At 47.3% G+C, this 24,195-nt stretch overlaps 1 protein-coding gene across 3 annotated transcripts in view; it reads left to right on the top strand.

The window, feature by feature from the left end:
* The first annotated feature begins 11,659 nt into the window (after nucleotides 1–11,659).
* Nucleotides 11,660–24,195, top strand: part of ppp1r36 (protein phosphatase 1 regulatory subunit 36) — a 66,458-nt gene continuing 53,922 nt past the window's right edge. For all 3 annotated transcript variants that reach the window (XM_086002579.1, XM_086002580.1, XM_086002581.1), the window contains exon 1: nucleotides 11,660–11,757. In XM_086002579.1, coding sequence (XP_085858705.1) covers nucleotides 11,731–11,757 — 27 coding nt within the window. In that variant the 5' untranslated portion in view covers nucleotides 11,660–11,730. The remainder of the gene's footprint in view (nucleotides 11,758–24,195) is intronic.

The following is a 24,195-nucleotide window of genomic DNA, read 5'->3' on the forward strand; positions in this document are numbered from 1 at the left end:
TGAAGAGACCCGCCCGAACGATCCAGGCAACGGAACCGTTGCTTGAGGACGCCTATCGTTTGCTCTATTAGGTTCCTTGTGGCTTGATGGCTTTCGTTGTATGCCAGCTCCGCTGGGGTCCTGGGCGCGCGGAGCGGGGTCATGAGCCATGTGCACAAAGGGTAGCCCTTGTCCCCGATAAGCCATCCCCTTGGTGGAGGCTGTGCCTGGAACATGTCAGCCACAGTAGTCTGGCGCAGGATAAAGGCATCGTGGCTGCTTCCTGGGAAGCGGGCATTGACAGCTAGGATGCGCTGCCTGTGGTCACACACCAGCTGCACATTTAGGGAATGGTAGCCCTTCCGGTTGCGGTATTGCTCGGCATTGTGGATAGGTGCCCGCATAGCCACATGCGTGCAGTCAATGGCGCCCTGCACCATGGGGAAGGCCGCGATCCTGGCAAATCCGACTGCACGCTGCTCCTGCTTGTGTTGGGTCATGGGGAAGGAGATGAATTGGTGCCTCCTCGCGAAAAGTGCTTCGGTGACCTGTCGGATGCAGCGATGCGCGGCGAACTGGGAGATGTTCGCAATGTCCCCAGCAGCGGCTTGGAAGGAGCCGCTTGCATAAACGCTGAGAGCCACCGTGACCTTCACTTCCACCGAGAGAGACGTCCTGGACATGAGCTGTGGCTGCAAATCTGCGTGAAGCAGCTGGCAGATCTCTCCAACCACCTCCCTTCTGAAGCGCAGCCTCTTAACACAATGCGCCGCAGTCATGGTGAGATATGAGACCTGCTCCCGGTATTGCCTGACTGGGTAAGGCCTACGTTGGCGACGCCTAATGGCCCCTCTGCGTCTAGGCATGCCTGGCCCTCTCTCAAAGCGTCTGCGAGCCCTTCGCACAAAATGTAGCAACTGAGGGTTGGCCCCCCATGCAGCCCCCATTACAAAGTTCCAAACAGCAAAATCACAAGGATGCAAATGTCAAAGCACTGGCTAGAAGCCAAAAATACCTCTCCTATGGTGTCCGAAATCAGTAATCTCTGTGCCTTGCTCTCTGTGCAGAAATCCAAAGCAGTAAAGTCATTGCAGCAAAATGGCTGGCTTTTATGGGTGAGTGGATGTGCCCTTTAATTAGCGCTCCCCGAATCCCACAGGGCCTCTGTTGAGTTCCATTTCTTAGCAGCGCCACGCCCACATCGGCCGGGCGCCACTGAATTTCCGGTTTGGGGCGCACAAACGGCGTTGCACGACGAAATGACGTCATAAGATGCGCGCGCAGCTGAGCGGGCGCTAACACTTTGCGCCGGCGCTAAATCCCACCTGAATTTCGGCATAGGCGCAGATCCGGCGGTGCCCGGGCGCTAAGTGGCTAGCGCCGGAAATCTGGCGCTAACGGCTGGCGCAAACAGCTGAATTTCTAGGCCCTTGTTCCTAACCACTATCCAGTGAGCATGTTTGGAGGTGAGGTGAGGACAGTATTAGGTTTCCTGTGGTCTCCCACCCACCCTCCATGAACAACACTCGCTTTCTGGACTCCTGCATAATGCCACTTTGGTGAAGTAGCAATGATGTCTATCCTGGAGGGCAAGAACAATCCTAAGCTCTTCTCAAGAACAAACTGCCTCTGCTGATCCCCTTCCACTCTTTCCACCATCTCCAACTCCAAGTGTGGGGAGCTGCCGATTTTTTTTTTGGTGCATCTTGAGGCTATAGACTCTGCTTGGTTGCCTTTGCCTGCTCTTGCTTCCCTGCCCTCATTAAAGTAATTTCCTCCATGACCCATCTCCTGTGCCCACCACTCACACATCTCTGCTTGGTGAAATACTTGCCGACCTAGTCAGTGACTCTGCACTCCCCGCTTCCAAACTACTGCTGGCTTTCCCCCCAAACTCCAACCAACCGTGGCTCAGTGGGTAGTGCCTCTGAGTCAGGAGGTTGTGGGTTCAAGTCCCATTTTTCCCCCCATTTTTTTATGGGATGTGGGCATCGCTGGCAAGGCCAGCATTTATTGCCCATCCCTAATGGCCCTTGAGAAGGTGGTGAAGGTGCTCCCACAGTACTGTTAGGTAGGGAGTTCCAGGATTTTGACCCAGCGACAATGAAGGATCAGCGATATACTTCCAAGTCAGGATGGTGTGTGACTTGGAGGGGAACTTGGAGGTGGTGGTGTTCCCATGCGCCTGCTGCCCTTGTCCTTCTAGGTGGAAGAGGTCGCGGGTTTGGGAGGTGCTGCTGAAGAAGCCTTGGCGAGTTGCTGCAGTGCATCTTGTAGATGGTCCACACTGCAGCCACGGTGCGCCGGTGGTGGAGGGAGTGAATGTTTAAGGTGGTGGATGGGGTGCCAATCAAGCGGGCTGCTTTGTCCTGGATGGTGTCAAGCTTCTTGAGTGTTGTTGGAGCTGTGCTCATCCAGGCAAGTGGAGAGTATTCCATCACATTCCTGACTTGTGCCTTGTAGATGGTGGAAAGGCTTTGGGGAGTCAGGAGGTGCGACAGAATACCCAGCCTCTGACCTGCTCTTGTTGCCACAGTATTTATGTGGCTGGTCCAGTTAAGTTTCTGGTCAATGGTGATCCCCAGGATGTTGATGGTGGGGGATTCAGCGATGGTAATGCCGTTCAATGTCAAGGGGAGGTGCTTTGACTCTCGCTTGTTGGAGATAGTCATTACCTGGCACTTCTCTGGCATGAATGTTACCTGCCACATATCAGCCCAAGCCTGAACATTGTCCAGGTCTTGTTGCATGCGGGCATGGACTGCTTCATTATCTGAGGAGTTGTGAATGGCACTCAACACTGCAGTCATCAGCGAACATCCCCATTTCTGACCTTATGTTAGAGGGAAGGTCATTGATGAAGCAGCTGAAGATGGTTGGGCCTAGGACACTGCCCTGAGAAACTCCTGCAGTGATGTCCTGGGGCTGTGATGATTGACCTTCAACCACCACAAACATCTTCCTTTGTGCTCGATATGACTCCAGCCAGTGGAGCGTTCCCCCCCCCCCCCAACCCCCACGATTCCTATTGACTTCAGTTTTACTAGGGCTCCTTGATTCCTAGTCAAACTCCGTCAAGTGCTGCTTGATGTCAAGGGCAGTCACTCTCACCTCACCTCTGGAATTCAGCTCCTTTGTCCATGTTTGGACCAAGGCTGTAATGAGGTCTGGAGCCGAGTGGTCCTGGCAGAACCCAAACTGAGCATCAGTGAGCAGGTTAATGGTGAGTAAGTGCCGCTTGATAGCACTGTCGATGACACCTTCCATCACTCTGCTGATGATTGAGAGTAGACTGATGGGGCGGTAATTGGCCGGGTTGGATTTGTCCTGCTTTTTGTGGACAGGACATACCTGGGCAGTTTTCCACATTGTCGAATAGATGTCAGTGTTGCAGCTGTACTGGATTCAGAGGCTTGCGTACTGAGGGAGTGCTGCACTAGCGGAGGTGCCGTCATTCAAATGAGATGTAAAACCGAGGCCCCGTCTGCCCTCTCAGCTGGTCGTAAAAGATCCCATGGGTCCCATGGCGCTATTCAAGCAGGGGAGTTCTCTCCGGTGTCCTGGGCCAACATTTATCCCTCAACCAACATCACTAAAAACAGATGATCTGGTCATTATCTCAATGCTGTTTGTGGGAGCTTGCTGTGTGCAAATTAACTGCTGCGTTTCCTACATTACAACAGTGACTCCTGTTCAAAGGTACTTCATTGGCTGTAAAGCGCTTTGGGACGTCCTGAGGTCGTGAAAGGCGCAATATAAATGCAAGCCTTACTTTGACCACTCCATCCTTTCGAACTACTAACCTATCTCCAACCTTACTTTCTTCTCTAAGGTTTTTCAACATGGCACCTAGTTCCTTGCATAATTAATTCCCTATTTAAAACCCTTCCATCCGGTTTCCACCCTGCCGACAGCACCAAGATTATATGGAGTACAGCACAGGAACAGGCAGTTTAGCCCAACTGGTCCATGCCGGTGTTTATGCTCCACACAAGCCTCCTCCCACTCTACTCCATCGAACCATAACACCATATCCAACCTGGATGAGGAGGAGGAGGGAGAGAAGTGAAAAAAGCCACGGTCCTACCCCTAATTACTATTCAGTACCTGCTGTTGAAAAATGCATGCGTTGGTTGCTGTGTGAGGATGGGATTGGGCTTGGGGTTAGTTTGTGATATCCTCTGTGATTGAATGATTCGGCGTGCATCCTGCTCATGAATAAAGGTCATTTGATACCAGAGGGTTGCCAGTGCCTGAGGAAGTATAAGCAAAATATTGCGGATGCTGGAAATCCGAAATAACAACAGAAAACGCTGGAAAAACTCAGCAGGCCAGGCAACATCCGTGGGGAGAGAAACTCTGTTTCTCCACGGATGTTGCCTGGCCTGCTGAGTTTTTCCAGCGTTTTCTGTTGTTATTCCCGAGGAAGTATACTCCAGTATGTCTCACTGCCTTCAGGAGCGGAGGACGAGATTTAGTGGGGGGAATGAGAGGGGAGAAGGTGGCAACGATTCTATTATAACAGAAAGCTGTGAAACAATTCAACAGCAGATAATGAAGAAGTTAAGATTACAATTATAATACTTGTCACATAAGGTGGTAGAGGGGAGGGAATGTGTAACATTGTGTTATTAGCAAATAACAAAGTCACCACTAGTCGCATCCTGTGACTGCAATCATATTGCGGGCGGTATTCTTTCTTGTACTCCTTGATCTCATCACGGCATTTGGCAGTCAACTACATCACCAGCATATCTCCAGCAATGGCTTGTTCTCCCATGCCCCACATGTCCACCTTGGGGTGCCGCAAGGTTCAGTCTTTTACATAGAATTTACAGCACAGAAACAGACCATTTGACCCAACTGGTCCATGCTGGCGTTTATGCTCCACACAAGCCTCATCTCACCCTATCAGCAGAACCTTCTAGTCCTTTCTTGCTCATGTGTTTATCTAACTTCCTCTTAAATGTATCTATACTATTCGCCTCAACTACTCCCTGTGGTAGCGAGTTCTACATTCTCACCGCTCTCTGGGTAAAGACGTTTCTCCTGAATTCCCTATTGGATTTATAAGTGACTCTCTTATATTTATGACCTATACTTATGGACTCCTCCCCAAGCAGAAACATCTTCTATACATCGACCCTATCAAACCCCTTTGAAGATAGGAGCAGGAGTAGGCCATTCGGCCCCTCGAGCCTGCTCCGTCATTCAATGAGATCATGGCTGATCATCCAAATTCAATACCCTGTTCCTGCCTTCTCTCCATATCCCTTGGTCCCTTTAGCCTTAAGAAATATATCCAACTCCTTCTTGAATATATTTAATGAATTGGCCTCTACTGCCTTTGGTAGAGAATTCCACAGGTTCACCACTCTCTGTCCTAAATGGCTTACCCCTTATCCTTAGACTGTGACCCCTGGTTCTGGACTCCCCTGTGGTGTATGTGCCTTTAAGAGCAATTGTGGTGTATGTGCCTTTAAGAGCCCCAGGTGTGCGTAATGCCGGTAATTGCCACTTGGGCTATATAAGCCTGTGTATTGTGTATATCTTTTAGAACCCCCCCCCAGACTTGCTTAGTAAATACCTATGAACCAACTCCTGTCTTCAGTGTCTTTATCTACACACGGACACTACAGTGGCGACGAAGTGGAAATGGACTTACCTGCAATTCGGCAGCACCTCAAGGACATCGATTCCTCCAGCGTCCAGAAGACTCAAGGAGGTAATAGAAACTGTGGTTTCACCAGCTGGCCAAGCTGGTGGCAGGTACTGCGCTAATCCTTCCTGGGCGTCAGGCTGGGGCTCCAGCGTCGGGCTCTACAGCTGAGACAGGCAGCGAAATCAGAGGCAAGCAATAACGGACTGGGAGGGTGCACTCGGGAGACGGCCGGCGCGGCAAGTAGGTCAGCGTTTAGACCTCCGTCGGGAACGAGTCTCCAACAGTGAATAAACGGAAACCACAGTAAAACAGCGTTGTTATCGGTAGCAGTGGCGGGAAAGCGCAGGAAGCGCCATATCATTGCTACAGAGAAAAAAAAACGCGGGAAGCGCCATATCTTTTTTGAAATGCCTAAGTCTGGCAATATTGATGCTTTTGATAACAAAACAGAGCCTAACTTTGGCAATATTGATGTTTTTGATAACAAGATAGAGGATTGAACCACATATGTAGAAAGAGTGGAGGTGTTTTGCACCGCAAATGGAATAGAAGATGAAAAAAAAGCTTCAGTGCTTCTGGATCTAATGGGCGCAGAAACATACAAGCTGTTACGCAACTTAATCACTCCAGCCGAACCGATGGACAAGAATTTTGAGGAGATTGTTGATACCCTACACTGCCAATTCGAGGCAGGACTGGCAGATTCTCTGCAAGACAAATTCATCTGCGATCCCCTAAGTGTAGAAACACAAAAAAAGGTATCTTCTGGAAAAGATTTAACACTGGACAAACCTTTCAGTGCAATAGGAGCGGCAAAGATACAGCAAAGGCCACAGGACTTCGGCACCCATGAAATGACACAGGGTTTCGAGAGATGTTATCGCTGCGGCAGATCCAACCATGACCAGAGGGATTGCTGGTTCAAAGAAAAAGCATGCAGGCGATGCGGAAAGATGGGACACATTCCACGTGTATGCCGATCTGAAAATAAAAAATCCACTAACGGGAAAAGAATCAATAAGGAAAAGCACAGAAAGGTACAAATGATGACGGACAGTAGCTCCAAAGACCAGAAGAGCGATAGTGACTCCGGGAACAAGAGACTAAGCTCTCTCAAATTACATAATGTAATTGCCAATGAAGATTACCAGACCATTTGGGTTACCCTCATAATAGCAGGGTCCCCAGTTAAAATGGAGCTAGATACAGGATCAGCTCTAACCGTAATAAATCGACGAGATTACGAGAGGCTATTTTCGCATATACCTCTAAAAGACACATCCATTATCTTAAAAACATATACGGGGCAGAAAGTATACCCCAAAGGAAAAATAAAGGTGCCTGTGGTATACAACGGCAAAGAAATACAAAAGTTGTATTTATACATTCTACAAGATGGTGGTCCACCGTCGTTGGGACGGGAATGGATAAGGAAGATACGTTTAGACTGGCACTCCATTCAGGCACTGACGGTGACCAGTAAGGAAAAAAACAATGATGACATCATACCTGAACGATTAAAAGACATCTTGGCCAACGCCAAAGAAGTGTTTCAAGAGAAACTAGGAACCTTGAAAGGCATCACCGCCTCAATAAAAGTGGAAGATGCAGCAATTCCAAAATTTTTTAAGGCAAGACCGGTGCCATACGCAATACGTCCGGCAGTCGAGGCAGAGCTGGAGAATTTGGAAAAGGCAGGCGTATTATCCAAAATAGATTGGAGCGAATGGGCAACACCCATCGTTCCAGTCATGAAAAAAGCATTGAAAAATAACACTGAGGAACAGGGAAAAATTCGCATGTGTGGGGACTTTAAGGTGACTGTAAACCCGGTCCTTCACACGGTACAGTATCCTCTTCCGAGGATAGAAGATATTTTCGCCTCACTATCCGGAGGAAAACGTTTCACCAAAATTGACTTGGCACAGGCATATCTACAGATGGAGGTTGAGGAGACCTCTAAAAAGTATCTCACAATAAACACACACAAAGGCCTGTACCAGTACAATCGACTGGTTTTTGGAGTAGCATCAGCTCCAGCTATCTGGCAAAGAGCTGTGGAGCAAGTCCTGCAAGGGATTCCGGGGACTCAGTGTTACCTAGACGACATCCTTATAACAGGAGAAAATGACAACGAGCACCTTGCCAATTTGGAGCAGGTGCTCACTAGGCTGAAAGAACGGGGCCTATGAGCAAATCGCCCCAAGTGCGAACTTTTCCAAAATCAGATATCATATTGTGGCCACATAATTAATAAGGAAGGGTTGCATAAGTCACCTGAAAAAATTGAAGCAGTTATAAAAGCCCCAGCACCTGAAAATGTTTCACAATTGAGGTCATTCCTGGGATTAATAAATTACTATCATAAATTTTTACCGAACTTATCAACTATTCTACACCCTCTTAATGATCTTCTACAGACAGGAGTGATTTGGAAATGGAACGAAGACTGTAAACGTGCCTTCCATAAATGTAAAGACTTAATCACATCCGAGAAAGTTTTGGCTCATTACAACCCATCACTACCAATCAGACTGGCGTGCGATGCATCCCCTTACGGCATAGGAGCGGTATTGTCCCATAGATTCCCTGATGGCTCGGAACGGCCGATAGCTTTTGCGTCATGCTCATTGAACTCAGCTGAGCGTAACTATTCCCAGATAGACAGGGAAGCACTCAGCCTGGTATGGGGAGTGAAGAAATTCAACCATTACCTACACGGACAAAAATTTACCTTACTGACTGACCATCAACCCCTCATCTCCATATTCAACCCTAAGAAAGGTGTCCCCATTATGACGGCACAAAGACTACAGAGGTGGTCCCTTTTTCTAGGGGCACACCAATACAACATTGAATACAAAGGGTCAAAACAGCATGGGAATGCTGACGGTTTATCGCGCCTGCCGTTGCCAACGATAGAAGAGGCACCTACAGTGGACCCAGTAGAGATCTTCCACTCTACCATAGTGGAATGTCTACCGGTGACAAATTCTGCCATTGAAAGGGAGACAAGAAATGACCCTACTCTCTCACGGGTCTACGATTTAACAATGAAGGGATGGCCAGCACATGGCGAACCACTGTTGCCAGCATTCTCGCAAAGAAGAGAACAGCTGTCAGTGTGCCGAGGAACCTTGATGTGTGGATCCAGAGTGGTGATTCCACCCAAACTCCAGGATAAAGTGCTAAAGGAGCTTCACGAGGGGCATCTGGGTGGAGTGAAAATGAAGAACCTAGCTAGGGCGTTTGTATGGTGGCCAGGTATCGATGGAGACATCGAAGACATGACCAAGAGCTGCCTAGGATGCCAGAAGGTCCAAAATGCTCCGCCACAGGCCCCTCTACATCCATGGGAGTGGCCCTCATCTCCCTGGCAAAGGGTACATATCGACTTTGCTGGTCCATTTATGGACTCAATGTTCTTAATCGCGGTGGATGCACACTTCAAGTGGCCGGAGGTAATAAAGATGTCCTCCACCACCACGGAAAAAACCATCACAGTATTAAGGACCATATTTGCCAGGAATGGGCTGCCGGAACAGATATGTTCTGATAATGGACCGCAATTTGTGTCCGAAGAATTCAGAAAGTTCTTAAAGAACAATGGGGTAAAGCACTACACGTCCGCCCCATACCATCCCGCCACCAATGGATTGGCTGAAAGGTTTGTCCAGACCTTTAAGAAGGCCATAAAGGCCATGGGTAATGAAGACATAAAACTTCAGCACAAGGTGGATAACTTCTTATTTGCATATAGGAATGCAACACATATGGTTACAAACCAAACTCCCGCCATGATGTTCTACAATAGAAACCTAAGATGCCGGCTGGATTTGGTCAAGCCCAACATCCGAAGGGACGTGGAGAACCGGCAGTTTCAGGGCATGAATGAAAGGCCAACTAGGGCCTTCCAGATAGGCCAACCGGTTTTGGCCCGGGACTACAGTACCGAGAAATGGCAGCCTAGAACTATCTGCACACGACTAGGACCACTGATGTATACCGTGGACATCGGAGAAAGCATAATAAGGCGCCATGGTGACCAAATCATCAAGTCATCCGAAAAGGGACAACCTACACCACCACGCTATACATCTAACGATGAAGTAGAGATACCCATATCTACCTCCGATCCGGTGATACTGGAACCCGATGAACCCGACACTGGCCTTCAAGCCGAATCAGCCTTGCCAGAAGAACCTACTACACCACCAGAAACTACTACACCCCCGAGGCGTTATCCGGACCGAGTCAGGGAGCCTCCTGAGAGACTAACTTATAATTAATTAATACAGCAATGTATATTATTTTGCATATAACATGTAATTAATAATTACTTAAAATATGATGTACTAGTTAGCTAGAAGGGGAGGAATTGTGGTGTATGTGCCTTTAAGAGCCCCAGGTGTGCGTAATGCCGGTAATTGCCACTTGGGCTATATAAGCCTGTGTATTGTGTATATCCTTTAGAACCCCCCCCCCCAGACTTGCTTAGTAAATACCTATGAACCAACTCCTGTCTTCAGTGTCTTTATCTACACACGCACACTACATCGGGAACATCCTTCCTGCATCTAGTCTGTCTAGTCCTGTTAGAATTTTATAAGTTTCGATGAGATCCCCTCTCATTCTTCTAAACTCCAGCGAGTACAAGCCCAATCGACCCACTCTCTCCTCGTACGTCATTCCTGCCATCCCAGGTATCAGCCTGGTGAATCTTCGCTGCACTCCTTCCATGGCAAGAACATCCTTCCTCAGATAAGGCGACCAAAACTGCACACAATACTCAAGATGTGGTCTCACCAAGGCCCTGTACAACTGCAGCAAGACATCCTTGTTCCTGTACTCAAACCCTCTCTCCCTCATCATCCAGTAGGTATTGGATCAGCTTCCATGTGTATACCAACAACACCCAGCTCTACCTCCCTGCCACCATCCTAAACTCCCCAAGCAGCACTGCTGCCCGAATGCTTGTCTGACATCAAATCTTGGATGAAGATGAACTTTCTCTAAATTAAACCAGCCATTTCAGCTCTCACTAGAATCTCTGCATCCGAGTCCCTGATTCCACCCCTATATTCAACTGTGTGTAACCTCAATTCCCTCTGACCTTCAGCTGAGCTTCAAGCCCTATATCGTATCTGGAACTGCCCCACTCTTCTTCAAAATAGTGCTATAGGATGTTTTACGTCCACCTGAGATGGGAGGCGGGGCATCGGTTTAACGTCTTATCTGCAAGCTGGCTCCCTCAGTGCTGCACTGGAGTATCAGCCTGGATTATGTGCTTAAATCGCTGGAGTGGGGCTGAATCGGAGGGGAGAGTGCTACCACTGAACCACGGCTAACAGCACGGCCCAGAAAAAGCGTGGGATCCCCGTTTCCATTCAGGTGTGCTACCCCCTCAGGCACTCTGCCTGTGAGACACCTGTGGGGGACGATCTACCAATTAGCGGCCTTGGATTTTACCTTGCTCCCCTCCCCCATCGTGAAACTCTCAGCTCCCTCCACTCCCTGATTTTTACTCTCACCTGGTACTCTCCCACCCCGAGTGTTTACTTGGTCCCAGATGTCTTGGAATCAGAGGCCGAGAAATTCGTCTTAGGTGGTGGCGCAAATCGAGCGGTATCGGATGGGCCGCCCGTTATACGCAGCACCTGATATTCAGTTCCATCGCAGCCTGTGTATAACGGGCAGCCGGTCCAATACCACCCATTATGCACCACTGCCCAAGACGACTTTCTTGGCCACAGGTTATTACTGCACAGAAGGAGACCATTCGGCCCACTGTGCCTGTGCCAGCTCTTTGAAAGAGCTCTCCAATCAGTCCCACTCCCCCTTCACCCCTATTATTCCTATATTATTCTTTCGCCCAAATGGTTTTAACCTTCCCTTCCCTCTTTCCCAGTTGTTATTCTTGGATCAGGCGTTACTGGGACCTGTTACTCTGGATCGCGATTTGTTACTTGGTTGTTGCTCTTTGCTCTGCGAGTGTTACTCTCGGCCTGGAATTGTTACTCCGCGGTTGCCAGGATACCGAGTGTCAACAAGGCGTTGAGCGGCCTGTGCCGAGCTGCGGCGGGCTGAGGATGGACGGATACCTGAGTATGGAGCAGGTGAGGTCTCCCGGGGCGGGGAAGCGGGGGGAGAGAGACAGTCTGTCCCTGGGGTGACCCTGGCTCCGCTCCCCGGCTTCACATCCTTTCCTCCAGCGAACAATGGCGGGGTTCCGTTACTGACCGCGTCTTGTCGATATTAATGAATAATAAAATGGTTTCTAACCCTAACCATTAGCTGCAAGCGTAACACCTTAAGCCTAATCCGAAAATCCAAGCCTAACTATTAACCCTAACCACGAACCCGAAAACCCAAGCCTAACTACTAACCCTAAAACCTAATTACTAACTCTAACCACTAACCCTAAAACCTAACTATTAATACTAACCACTAACCAAGCCTAACTACTAACTCTAACCACTAACCCTAAAACCTAACTATTAATACTAACCCAAGCCTACTAACTCTAACCACTAACCCTAAAACCTAACTATTAATCCTAACCACTAACCAAGCCTAACTACTAACTCTAACCACTAACCCCAAAACCTAACTATTAATCCTAACCACTAACCCAAGCCTAACTACTAACTCTAATGACTAACCCTAAAACCTAACTAACCGTAAGCCTACACCAAAGTAACCCTAATAACGAACCTGAAAACTTAACCACTGAACCTAAAACCTAACTCCTAACCCTAAAACCTAACACTAACCCTACCTTAACCACAACCCCTAACCACTAATTGTAACACGAACCCGAACCTCTAACCCAAGCCCAACCCTAGCCCATAACCACGAATCTCTACCCTAAACGCGAACAGTAAACCCTAACCAATTACCCTAACCCTAAATCGCATAGTGTCAATAGTTAGTCTGTTTTTGGATTTCAAAGCGTGCTTTATTACATAAAAACCGGGAGCTCTGAGTGTGAGGGAACGGTTCGGAGTGGGATTCCAGAGCACAAAGAGATGGGCCGAATGTTCTCAAAGGTAGTAATCTCAGGATTGCTACCAGTGCCACGTGCTAGTCAGAGTAGAAATAGATGGATATTTCAGATGAATATGTGGCTAGAGGAATGGTGCAAGGTGGAGGGATTCAAATTCCTGGGACATTGGAACCGGTTCTGGGGGAGGCGGGACCAATACAAACTGGACGGTTTGCACCTGGGCAGGACCAGGACCGATGTCCTAGGGGGAGTGTTTGCTAGTGCTGTGGGGGAGGGTTTAAACTAAAATGGCAGGGGGTTGGGAACCTGTGCAGGGAGACAGAAGAAACGGAAACAAAGATAGAAGCAAAAGACAGGAAGGAGAAAAACAAAAGTGGCAGTCAGAGAAATCAAGGGTTTAAATCAAACATGGACATGGTAAATAATAATTCTAAAAGGTCTAAGAGTGTTAAAAGAACAAGCCTGAAGGCTTTGTGTCTCGATGCGAGGAGCATTCGTAATAAGGTGGATGAATTAGCTGTGCAAATAGATGTAAACGGATATGATATGATTGGGATTACGGAAACATGGCTCTAGGGTGACCAAGGCTGGGAACTCAACATCCAGGGGTATTCAATATTCAAGAAAGGCAGGCAAAAAGGAAAAGGAGGTGGGGTAGCATTGCTGGTTAAAGAGGAGATTAACACAATTGTAAGAAAGGATATTAGCTCTGATGATGTGGAATCTGTATGGGTAGAGCTGAGAAATACCAAGTGGCAGAAAACGTTAGTGGGAGTTGTATACAGACCCCCAAACAGTAATGCGGAGGTTGGGGGTGGCATTAAACGGGAAATTAGAGACACGTGCAATAAGGGCACAGCAGTTATCATGGGTGACTTTAATCTACATATAGATTGGGCTAACCAAATTAGTAACAATACTGTGGAGGAGGAATTCCTGGAGTGCATACGGGATGGTTTCCTGGACCAATATGTCGAGGAACCAACTAGAGATCAGGCCATCTTAGACTGGGAATTATGTAATGAGAAAAGAATAATTAGCAATCTTGTTGTGCGAGGCCCCTTGGGGCGAAGCGATCCTAATATGATAGAATTCTTCATTAAGATGGAGAGTGAAGTAGTTGACTCAGAGACTAGGGTCCTGAATTTAAATAAAGGAAACTACGATGGTACGAGGTGCGACTTGGGTAGGATTGATTGGGGAACGTTACTCAAAGGGTTGACGGTGGATAGGCAATGGCAAACATTTAAAGATCGCATGGATGAACTACAGAATTTGTTCATCCCTGTTTGGCATAAAAATGAAACAAAAAAGGTGACTCAACCGTGGCTAACAAGGGAAATTAGGGATAGCGTAAGATCCAAGGAGAGGACATGTAAATCGGCCAGAAAAAGCAGTAAACCTGAGGAATGGGAACAGTTTAGGATTCAGCAAAGGAGGACAAAGGGATTAATTAAGAGGGGGAAAATAGAGTATGAGAGTAAGCTTGCAGGGAACATAAAAACTGACTGTAAAAGCTTCGATATGTGAAGAGAAAAAGATTGGTGAAGTCAAGCGTAGGTCCCTTGCAGTCAGAATCAGTGGAATTTATAATGGGGAACAAAGAAATGGCAGACCAATTAAATACATACTTTGGTTCTGTTTTCACAAAGAAGGACACAAATAACCTCCCAGAGATGTCAGGGAACATAGGGTCTAATGAGAGGGAGGAACTGAATGAAATCAGTATTTGTAGGGAAATGGTTTTAGGGAAATTGACGGGATTGCAGGCCAATAAATCCCCAGGGCCTGATAATCTCCATCCTAGGGTACTTAAGGAAGTGGCCCTATAAATAGTAGATGCATTGCTGGTCATCTTCCAAAATTCTATAGACTCTGGAACAGTTCCCATGGATTGGAGGGAAGCTAATGTTACCCCACTATTCAAAAAAGGTGGTCGAGAGAAAACCGGGAATTATAGACCGGTAGGCCTGACATCGGTAGTGGGGAGAATGCTAGAGTCCATTATAAAAGATGTAACAGCAGAGCACTTGGAAAACAGTGACAGGATTGGACAAAGTCAACATGGACTTACAAAAGGTAAATCGTGCTTGACTAATCTACTGGAATTTTTTGAGGATGTAACTGGTAGAATAGATAAGGGAGAACCAGTGGATGTGGTGTATTTGGACTTTCAGAAGGCTTTCGATAAGATCCCACATAAGAGATTAGCGTGTAAAGTTAAGGCACATAGGATTGGGGGCAAGGTACTGACTTGGATAGAGAACTGGTTGGCAGAGAGGAAGCAAAGAGTTGGAATAAATGGGTCTTTTTCCGAGTGGCAGGCAGTGACTAGTGGGGTACCGCAGGGATTGGTCCTAGGACCCCAGCTATTCACAATATATATTAATGATCTAGATGAGGGATCCAGATGTAATATCTCCAAGGTTGCAGACAACACAAAGCTGGGTGGGCGTGTGTGCTGTGAGGAGGATGCCGAGAAACTACAGTATGATTTGGACAGATTGGGTGATTGGGCAGATGCATGGCAGATGCAGTATAATGTGGATAAATGTGAGGTTATCCACTTTGGTGGCAAAAACAGGAAGGCAGATTATTATCTGAATGGCAATAGATTGGGAGAAGGGGAAGTGCAACGAGACCTGGGTGTCCTTGTGCACCAGTCACTGAAGGTAAGCTTGCAGGTGCAGCAGGTGGTTAAGAAGGCAAATGGTATGTTGGCCTTCGTAGCGAGAGGGTTTGAGTACAGGAACAAGGATGTCTTGTTGCAGTTGTACAGGGCCTTGGTGAGACCACACCTTGAGTATTGTGTGCAGTTTTGGTCACCTTATCTGAGGAAGGATGTTCTTGCCATGGAGGGAGAGCAGTGAAGATTCACCAGACTGATACCTGGGATGGCAGGAATGACGTATGAGGAGAGATTGGGTCGATTGGGCTTATACTCGCTGGAGTTTAGAAGAATGAGAGGGGATCTCATTGAAACATAAAATTCTAACAGGACTAGACAGACTAGATGCAGGAAGGATGTTCCCGATGGTCGGGGAGTCCAGAACCAGGGGTCACAGCCTAAGGATAAGGGGTAAGCCATTTAGGACAGAGATGAGGATGAATTTCTTCATCCAGAGAGTGGTGAACCTGTGGAATTCTCTACCACACAAGGCAGTTGAGGCCAATTCATTAAATATATTCAAGAAGGAGTTAGATATATTTCTTAAGGCTGAAGGGATCAAGGGATATGGGGAGAAGGCAGGGACAGGGTACTGAATTTGGATGATCAGCCATGGTCTCATTGAATGGCAGAGCAGGCTTTGGGGCCGAATGGCCTACTCCTGCTCCTATCTTCTATGTCCTGTTCCTATTTCTTATGTTCTTGTGTGTTGTGTCCGTGTGTTAATAGAGACACTGAAGGCAGGAGTTGGTTTCACAGGTGTTTACTGAACAAAGTCTGGAGGTGAACTAACTGATACAACACAATATACAGGCTTATATAGCCCGAGTGGCCATTACCGGCATTACAGTACACAGGGGGCTCTTAAGGGCACATACACTACAATTCCTCCCCTTTTAGCCCACCAGTACATGATATTTTAAGTAATCATTAATTACATGTTACAAGAACAATAATCTACACATTGCTGCAGTTAATCAATTATAAGTCAGTCTCTCTGGAGGCTTCCTGACTCGGTCCAGATAATGCCTCGGTGGTGTAGTAGTTTCTGGTGGTGTAGTAGGTTCTTTTGGCCAGGCTGATTCGGCTTGAATGCCAGTGTCGGGTTCATCTGGTTCCAGTATCACCGGATCGGAGGTAGATACTATGGGTATCTCTACTTCATCATTAGGTGTATAGAGTTGTGGTGTAGGTTGTCCCTGTGGTAAACCACTGTCATACCTGTCTGTGTCTGTATGTGTATTCCACTAGGTACAGGTCTGGACATGCCTCGGCTGACTCCTCCCACTATTCCAGGTATATAAGTGACTACCTCCCAGTCCCTTAGTATTCTGGATGGGTCGACCACTCGAGACAAGACCTTCATTCTTTAGTTAATAAAAGCCTGATTGTTACTCGCTCAACCTCAGTCTTTTGAGTAATTGATGGCGCATCAGTCCCTTTTCGGATGACTCTATGATTTGGTCAGCATGGCGCCTTATGATGCTTTCTCCAATGTCCACGGTATACATCAGCGGTCCTAGTCGTGTGCAGATAGTTCCAGGCTGCCATTTCTCGGTACGGTAGTCCCGGGCCAAAACTTGTTGACCTATCTGGAAGGCTCTAGTTGGCCTTTCATTCATGCCTTGAAATTGCCGGTTCTCCACGTCCCTTCTGATGTTTGGCTTGATCAAATCCAGCCGGCATCTTAGGCTTCTATTGAAGAACATCATGGCGGGAGTTTGGTTTGTAACCATATGTGTTGCATTCCTGTATGCAAACAAGAAGTTATCCACCTTATGCTGAAGTTTTATGTCTTCATTACCCATGGCCTTTATGGCCTTCTTGAAGGTCTGGACAAACCTTTCAGCCAATCCATTGGTGGCGGGATGGTATGGGGCGGACATGTAGTGCTTAACCCCATTGTTCTTTAAGAACTTCCTGAATTCTTCGGACACAAATTGCGGTCCATTATCAGAACGGATCTGTTCAGGCAGCCCATTCCTGGCAAATATGGTCCTTAATACTGTGATGGTTTTTTCCGTGGTGGTGGAGGACATCTTTATTACCTCCGGCCACTTGGAGTGTGCATCAACCGCGATTAAGAATATTGAGTCCATAAATGGACCAGCAAAGTCGATGTGTACCCTTTGCCATGGAGATGAGGGCCACTCCCATGGATGTAGTGGGGCTTGTGGTGGAGCGTTTTGGACCTTCTGACATCCTAGGCAGCTCTTGGTCATTTCTTCGATGTCTCCATCGATACCTGGCCACCATACAAACGCCCTGGCTAGGTTCTTCATTTTCACTCCACCCAGATGCCCCTCGTGAAGCTCCTTTAGAACTTTATCCTGGAGTTTGGGTGGAATCACCACTCTGGATCCATACATCAAGGTTCCTCGGCACACTGACAGCTGTTCTCTTCTTTGCGAGAATGCTGGCAACAGTGGTTCGCCATGTGCTGGCCATCCCTTCACTGTTAAATCGTAGACTCGTGAGAGAGTCGGGTCATTTCTCGTTTCCCTTTCAATGGCAGAATTTGTCACTGGTAGACATTCAACTATGGTAGAGTGGAACATCTCCACTGGGTCTACTGTAGGTGCCTCTTCTACCATTGGCAACGGTAGGCGCGATAAACCGTCAGCATTCCCATGCTGTTTTGATCCTTTGTATTCTATGTTATATTGGTGTGCCCCTAGAAAAAGGGACCACCTCTGTAGCCTTTGCGCTGTCATAATGGGAACACCCTTTTTAGGGTTGAATATGGAGATGAGGGGTTGATGGTCAGTCAACAAGGTAAATTTTTGTCCGTGTAGGTAATGGTTGAATTTCTTCACTCCCCATACCAGGCTGAGTGCTTCCCTGTCGATTTGGGCATAGTTACGCTCAGCTGAGTTCAATGAGCGTGACGCAAAAGCTATCGGCCATTCCGAGCCATCAGGGAATCTATGCGATAATACCGCTCCTACGCCGTAAGGGGAAGCATCGCACGCCAGTCTGATTGGCAGTGATGGGTTGTAATGAGCCAAAACTTCCTTGGACGTGATTAAGTCTTTGCATTTATGGAAGGCACGTTTACAGTCTTCGCTCCATTTCCAAATTACTCCTGTTTGTAGCAGTTCATTAAGAGGGTGCAGAAGAGTTGATAAGTTCGGTAAAAATTTATGATAGTAATTTATTAATCCCAGGAACTACCTTAATTGTGAAACATTTTCAGGTGCTGGGGCTTTTATGGCCGCTTCAATTTTTTTCAGGTGACTTATGCAACCCTTCCTTATTAATTATGTGGCCACAATATGATATTTGATTCTGGAAAAATTCGCACTTGGGGCGATTTGCTCGTAGGCCCCGTTCTCTCAGCCTAGTGAGCACCTGCTCCAAATTGGCAAGGTGCTCGTTGTCGTTTTCTCCTGTTACAAGGATGTCGTCTAGGTAGCATTGAGTCCCCGGAATCCCTTGGAGGACTTGCTCCATAGCTTTTTGCCAGATAGCTGGAGCTGATGCTACTCCGAAAACCAGTCGATTGTACTGGTACAGGCCTTTGTGTGTATTTATCGTGAGATACTTTTTAGAGGCCTCTTCAACCTCCATCTGTGGATATGCCTGTGCCAAGTCAATTTTGGTGAAACGTTTCCCTCCGGATAGTGAGGCGAAAATATCTTCTATCCTCGGAAGAGGATACTGTACCGTGTGAAGGGCCGGGTTTACAGTCACCTTGAAGTCTCCACAGATGCGAATTTTCTCTGTTCTTCAGATTTATCATTATTCAACGTTTTCTTCATGACCGGGACGATGGGTGTTGCCCACTCGCTCCAATCTATCTTGGACAATACGCCTGCCTTTTCCAAATTCTCCAGCTCTGCCTCGACTGCTGGACGAATTGTGTATGGCAGCGGCCTTACCTTAAAAACTTGGGAATTGCCACATCTTCCACTTTTATTGAGGCGGTGATGCCTTTCAACGTTCCTAGTTTCTCTTGAAACACTTCCTTGGCGTTGGCCAAGATGTCTTTTAATCGTTCAGGTATGACGTCATCATCATTTTTTTCCTTACTGGTCACCGTCAGTGCCTGAATGGAGTGCCAGTCTAAACGTATCTTCCTGATCCATTCACGTCCCAACAGCGGTGGACCACCATCTTGTAGAACGTATAAATACAACTTCTGTATTTCCTTGCCGTTGTATACAACAGGCACCCTTATTTTTCCTTTGGGGTATACTTTCTGCCCCGTATATGTTTTCAAGATAATGGATGTGTCTTTTAAAGGTATATGCAGAAATAGCCGCTCGTAATCCTGTCGATTTATGACGGTCAGAGCTGATCCTGTATCTAGTTCCATTTTAACTGGGGACCCTGCTATCGTGAGGGTAACCCAAATGTCTGGTAATCTTCTTTGGCAATTACATTATGTAATTTGAGACAGCTTAGTCTCTTGTTTTCGGAGTCGCTATCGCTCTTCTGGTCTTCGGAGCTACTGTCCGTCATCATTTGTACCTTTCTGTACTTTTCTTTATTGATTTTTTTTCCTGTCCGTGGATTTTTTTTGTCCAGATCGGCATACCCGTGCAATGTGTCCAATCTTTCCGCATTGCCTGCATGCTTTGTCCTTGAACCAGCAGTCCCTCTGGTCATGGGTGGATCTGCCGCAGCGATAACATCTCTCGAAACCCTGTGTCATTTCATGGGTGCTGAAGTCCTGTGTCTTTTGCTGTATCTCTGCAGCTCCTCTTGCGACTGCTTCGTATGATACAGCCATACTGAAAGCCTTGTCCAGTGTCAAATCTTTCTCAGAAAGCAGCCTTTTCTGTGTTCCTTCACTTAGGAGACCGCAGACGAATTTGTCTCGAAGATAATCTGCCAGTCCTGCCCCGAATTGGCAGTGCTTTGATAGCTTTCTTAATTCGGTGAGGTAATCAGTGTTACTTTCATTCTTGTGTTGATTCCTCTTGCAGAATTTGAATCGTTCCGCTATCAGCAGCGGTGTTGGGTTTAAGTGCTCCTGTAGGGTATCAATAATTTCCTTAAAATTCTTGTCCTTTGGTTTGGCTGGAGTGATTAAGTTTCGTAACAGCCCGTATGTCTTTGCGCCCATTAGATTTAGAAGTACTGACGCCTTTTTATCATTTTCTATTCCATTTGCGGTGCAATATACCTCCACTCTTTCCACATATGTGGTCCAATCCTCTACATCGTTATCAAAAGCATCAATATTGCCAGCCTTAGGCATCCTGGAAAAAAAATGGCGCTTCCCACGCTTTTCCGCCGCTGCTGTCGATGACAACGCTGTTTTCCGCGGTTTTTTAATTTTTTTTATTATAGGTGGAGACTCGTTCCCGCCGGACTCTCTCTGCTAGGTCCGAACGCCGACCTGCTTGCAGCGCCGGCCGTCTCCCGAGTGCTCCCCCCCGTCTGTTTCTGCTTGCCTCCGCCTTCGCTGCTTGGCCTCGCTGCAGAGCCAGCCGATGGAGCCCCAGCCCGCCGCCCAGGAAGGATTATTGCAGTACCTGCCACCAACTCGGCTAGCTGGTGAAACCACAGCTATTTTTTTCTTGCTTTTCTTCGACTTTGGACGTCTGAGGAATCGATGTCCTTGAGGTGCTGCCGAATTGCAGGTAAGTCCGTTTCCAATTCGTCGCCACTGTTGTGTCCATGTGTTAATAGAGACACTGAAGGCAGGAGTTGGTTTCACAGGTGTTTACTGAACAAAGTCTGGAGGTGAACTAACTGATACAACACAATATACAGGCTTATATAGCCCGAGTGGCCATTACTGGCATTACAGTACACAGGGGGCTCTTAAAGGCACATACACTACATTGTGGGAAAACCATTCTCCTGTAGTTCTATTTATTTATCATGCTGAGATCCATCAGAATGGGTCATGCATTTTGTTAAATCTGTGTCTATTTCACTGACCTGTCTGCGCTCTGGACTTTGTTTTGAATGCACTGTGCTTGGATAGACTGGGGTTATAATGCCACTCGGCTCTTGTTGCATTTGTTTTAGCCTTAGGCAAACCAGTTCTGCACCCCCGCCCCCCCCCCCCCTGGGCTATGCACGATGCCATGACGACGCACACACTCACAATGATTCACATTGCTGTTGTTTGGGATTCTGTTAGAATTTGAAGAGAATGGAGTGGGTTCTGTTTCTGTGGGGACCACCTGGGCTCTGAGGGTGAAGGGGAAACAAACTGTAAATTGCTTCTGGGACTCCTGAAGACTCGCCCTAATTGTAGCAAGTCGGAATTATACTGCTCTCTGTGCACTGGAAAGCAGGCGATTCCATGCCTTTGTTACCTCTAGACTCGACTATTCCAACGCACTCCTGGCTGGCCCCACACGTTCTACCCTATGTAAACTTGAGGTCATCCAAAACTCTGCTACCCGTGTCCTAACTTGCACCAAGTCCTGTTCACCCATCACCCCTGTGCTCGCTGACCTGCATTGGCTCCCGGTTAAGTAACGCCTCGATTTCAAAATTCTCATCTTTGTTTTCAAATGCCTCCACGGCCTCGCTCCCTCCCTGTGTCTGTAATCTGCTCCAGCCTCACAATCCCCCGAGATATCTGCACTCCTCTAATTCTGGCCTCTTGAGCATCCCCGATTTCCATCGCTCCACAATTGGTGGTCGTGCCTTCAGCTGCCTCGACCCTAAGCTCTAGAATTCCCTGCCTAAACCTCTCCGCCTCTCCACCTCTCTCTCCTCCTGTAAAACGCTCCTTAAAACCTACCTCTTTGACCAAGCTTTTGGTCATCTGCCCTAATAACTCCTTGTGTGGTTCGATGTCAAATTTGTTTTGTAACGCTACTGAGAAGCGCCTTGGGAAGTTTTACTACGTTAAAGGCGCTGTATAAATACAAGTTGTTGTTGTGAACATAAGAACATAAGAAATAGGAGCAGGAGTAGGCCATTCGGCCCCTCAAGCCTGCTCCACCATTCAATAAGATCATGGCTGATCATTGACCTCATCTCCACTTTCCTGCACTACCCCCATATCCCTCGATTCCCTTAATATTCAAAAATCTATCGATCTCTGTCTTGAATATACTCGACGACTGAGCCTCCACAGCCCTCTGGGGTAGAGAATTCCAAAGATTCACCACCCTCTGAGTGAAGAAATTTCTCCTCATCTCAGTCCTAAATGGCCGACCCCTTATTCTGAGACTGTGACCCCTGGTTCTAGACTCCCCAGCCAGGGGAAACATCCTCCCTGCATCTACCCTGTCAAGCCCTGTAAGAATGTTGTATGTTTCAATGAGATCACCTCTCATTCTTCTAAACTCTAGAGAATATAGGCCTAGTCTACCCAATCTCTCCTCATGGGACAATCCCCCTATCCCAGGAATCAGTCTGGTGAACCTTCGTTGCACTCCCTCTATAGCAAGTATATCCTTCCTTAGTTAAGGAGACCAAAACTGTACACAATACTCCAGGTGTGGTCTCACCAGGGCCCTAATATAATTGCAGTAAGACGTCTTTACTCTTATACGCAAATGTGCAATCCTCCTGATTTCACGCACTCAAGAGTCAGATCAGCCAATCAGATGTGTAAAGGAAAGAAAGACTTGCATTTATATAGCGCCTTTCACAACCTCAGGATGACCCAAAGTGCTTTACAGCCAATGAACTACTTTCAAAGTGACATCACTGTTGTAATGTGGGAAACGCGGCATCCAATTTGCACACAGCAAGCTCCCACAAACAGCAATGTGATAATGACCAGATCATCTGTTTTAGTGATAAATTAAAACCAAAGTGCTTTTTGCTGAAAAACGTGAGCACTTCTGAATGGTACAGGAATACCCCATTAATGTACATATGCGCAATCTATTATAAGTTCCTATGGCCACATTTATAATGAAAACTGCCGATGTCAACTTGTCACGCTGTAATTACACCCTCCTGGTAGTGGTGGCGTTGTAGTGCTTCAGTTTTGAATCTTCAAGCCCCTCAGCCTGTACTGCAGAGAGTCTCCTGTGCTCCAACCAAACCCACTTCTCTGCTTCAAGTCCCACTGCAGAGTCTTGAGCCCATAATCCAGGCTGACACTCCCAGTGCAGTGCTGAGGGAGTGCGGCACTGTCGGAGGTGCCGTCTTTCAGATGAGATGTTAAACCGATGCCCCGTCTGCCCTCTCGGGTGGATGTAAAAGATCCCATGGCATTATTTCGAACAAGAGCAGGGGAGTTCTCCCTGGTGTCCTGGGCCAATATATATCCCTCAACCAACATCATTAAAAAAGATTATCTGGTCATTATCACATTGCTGTTTGTGGGAGCTTGCTGTGCGCAAATTGGCTGCCGCGTTTCCTACATTACAACAGTGACTACATTTCAAAAAGTACTTCATTGGCTGTAAAGCGCTTTGAGACATCCTGAGGTCGTGAAAGACGCAATTTAAATGTAAGTCTTTCCTTCTTTCCTTAGTTCTTTCATTCACCAGAGTGTTATATAAAATGAGGGGACACTACACGACTTGAAAATGGAGAGCGAATGACATCTTTGTGCCTGGTCCATTGATACCCCTCGCTCTCACCCTGCTTCATGTGAAGTCTACACGACCTTGACTTCCTGTGTGCAATGGCGCAGAAAACTGACTGGGAATAAGTAACAGCACTTCAATTTATTTAATGTCATTCACATCGAAATGTCTGAGGACGCATTGCATAAAGAATAACCTGTTACTTGAATGGTGCGACTTATGGAGGTGAACGCTGCAGCCTATTTTGTATGGGTAACATTCCGCGAACAATGAGGTGTGTGGCCGCCCGTTATACCCCCTGGGACAGATCCCCTGCCCGTTATACCCCCTGGGACTGATCCCCCGCTCGTTATACCCCCCGGGACTGATCCCCCACCCGTTATACCCCCTGGGACTGATCCCCCGCCCGTTATACCCC

Source organism: Somniosus microcephalus, chromosome 12 (assembly GCF_052327205.1).
Source record: "Somniosus microcephalus isolate GS21.2 chromosome 12, FLI_Smic_1.0, whole genome shotgun sequence".
Taxonomy (NCBI): domain Eukaryota; kingdom Metazoa; phylum Chordata; class Chondrichthyes; order Squaliformes; family Somniosidae; genus Somniosus; species Somniosus microcephalus.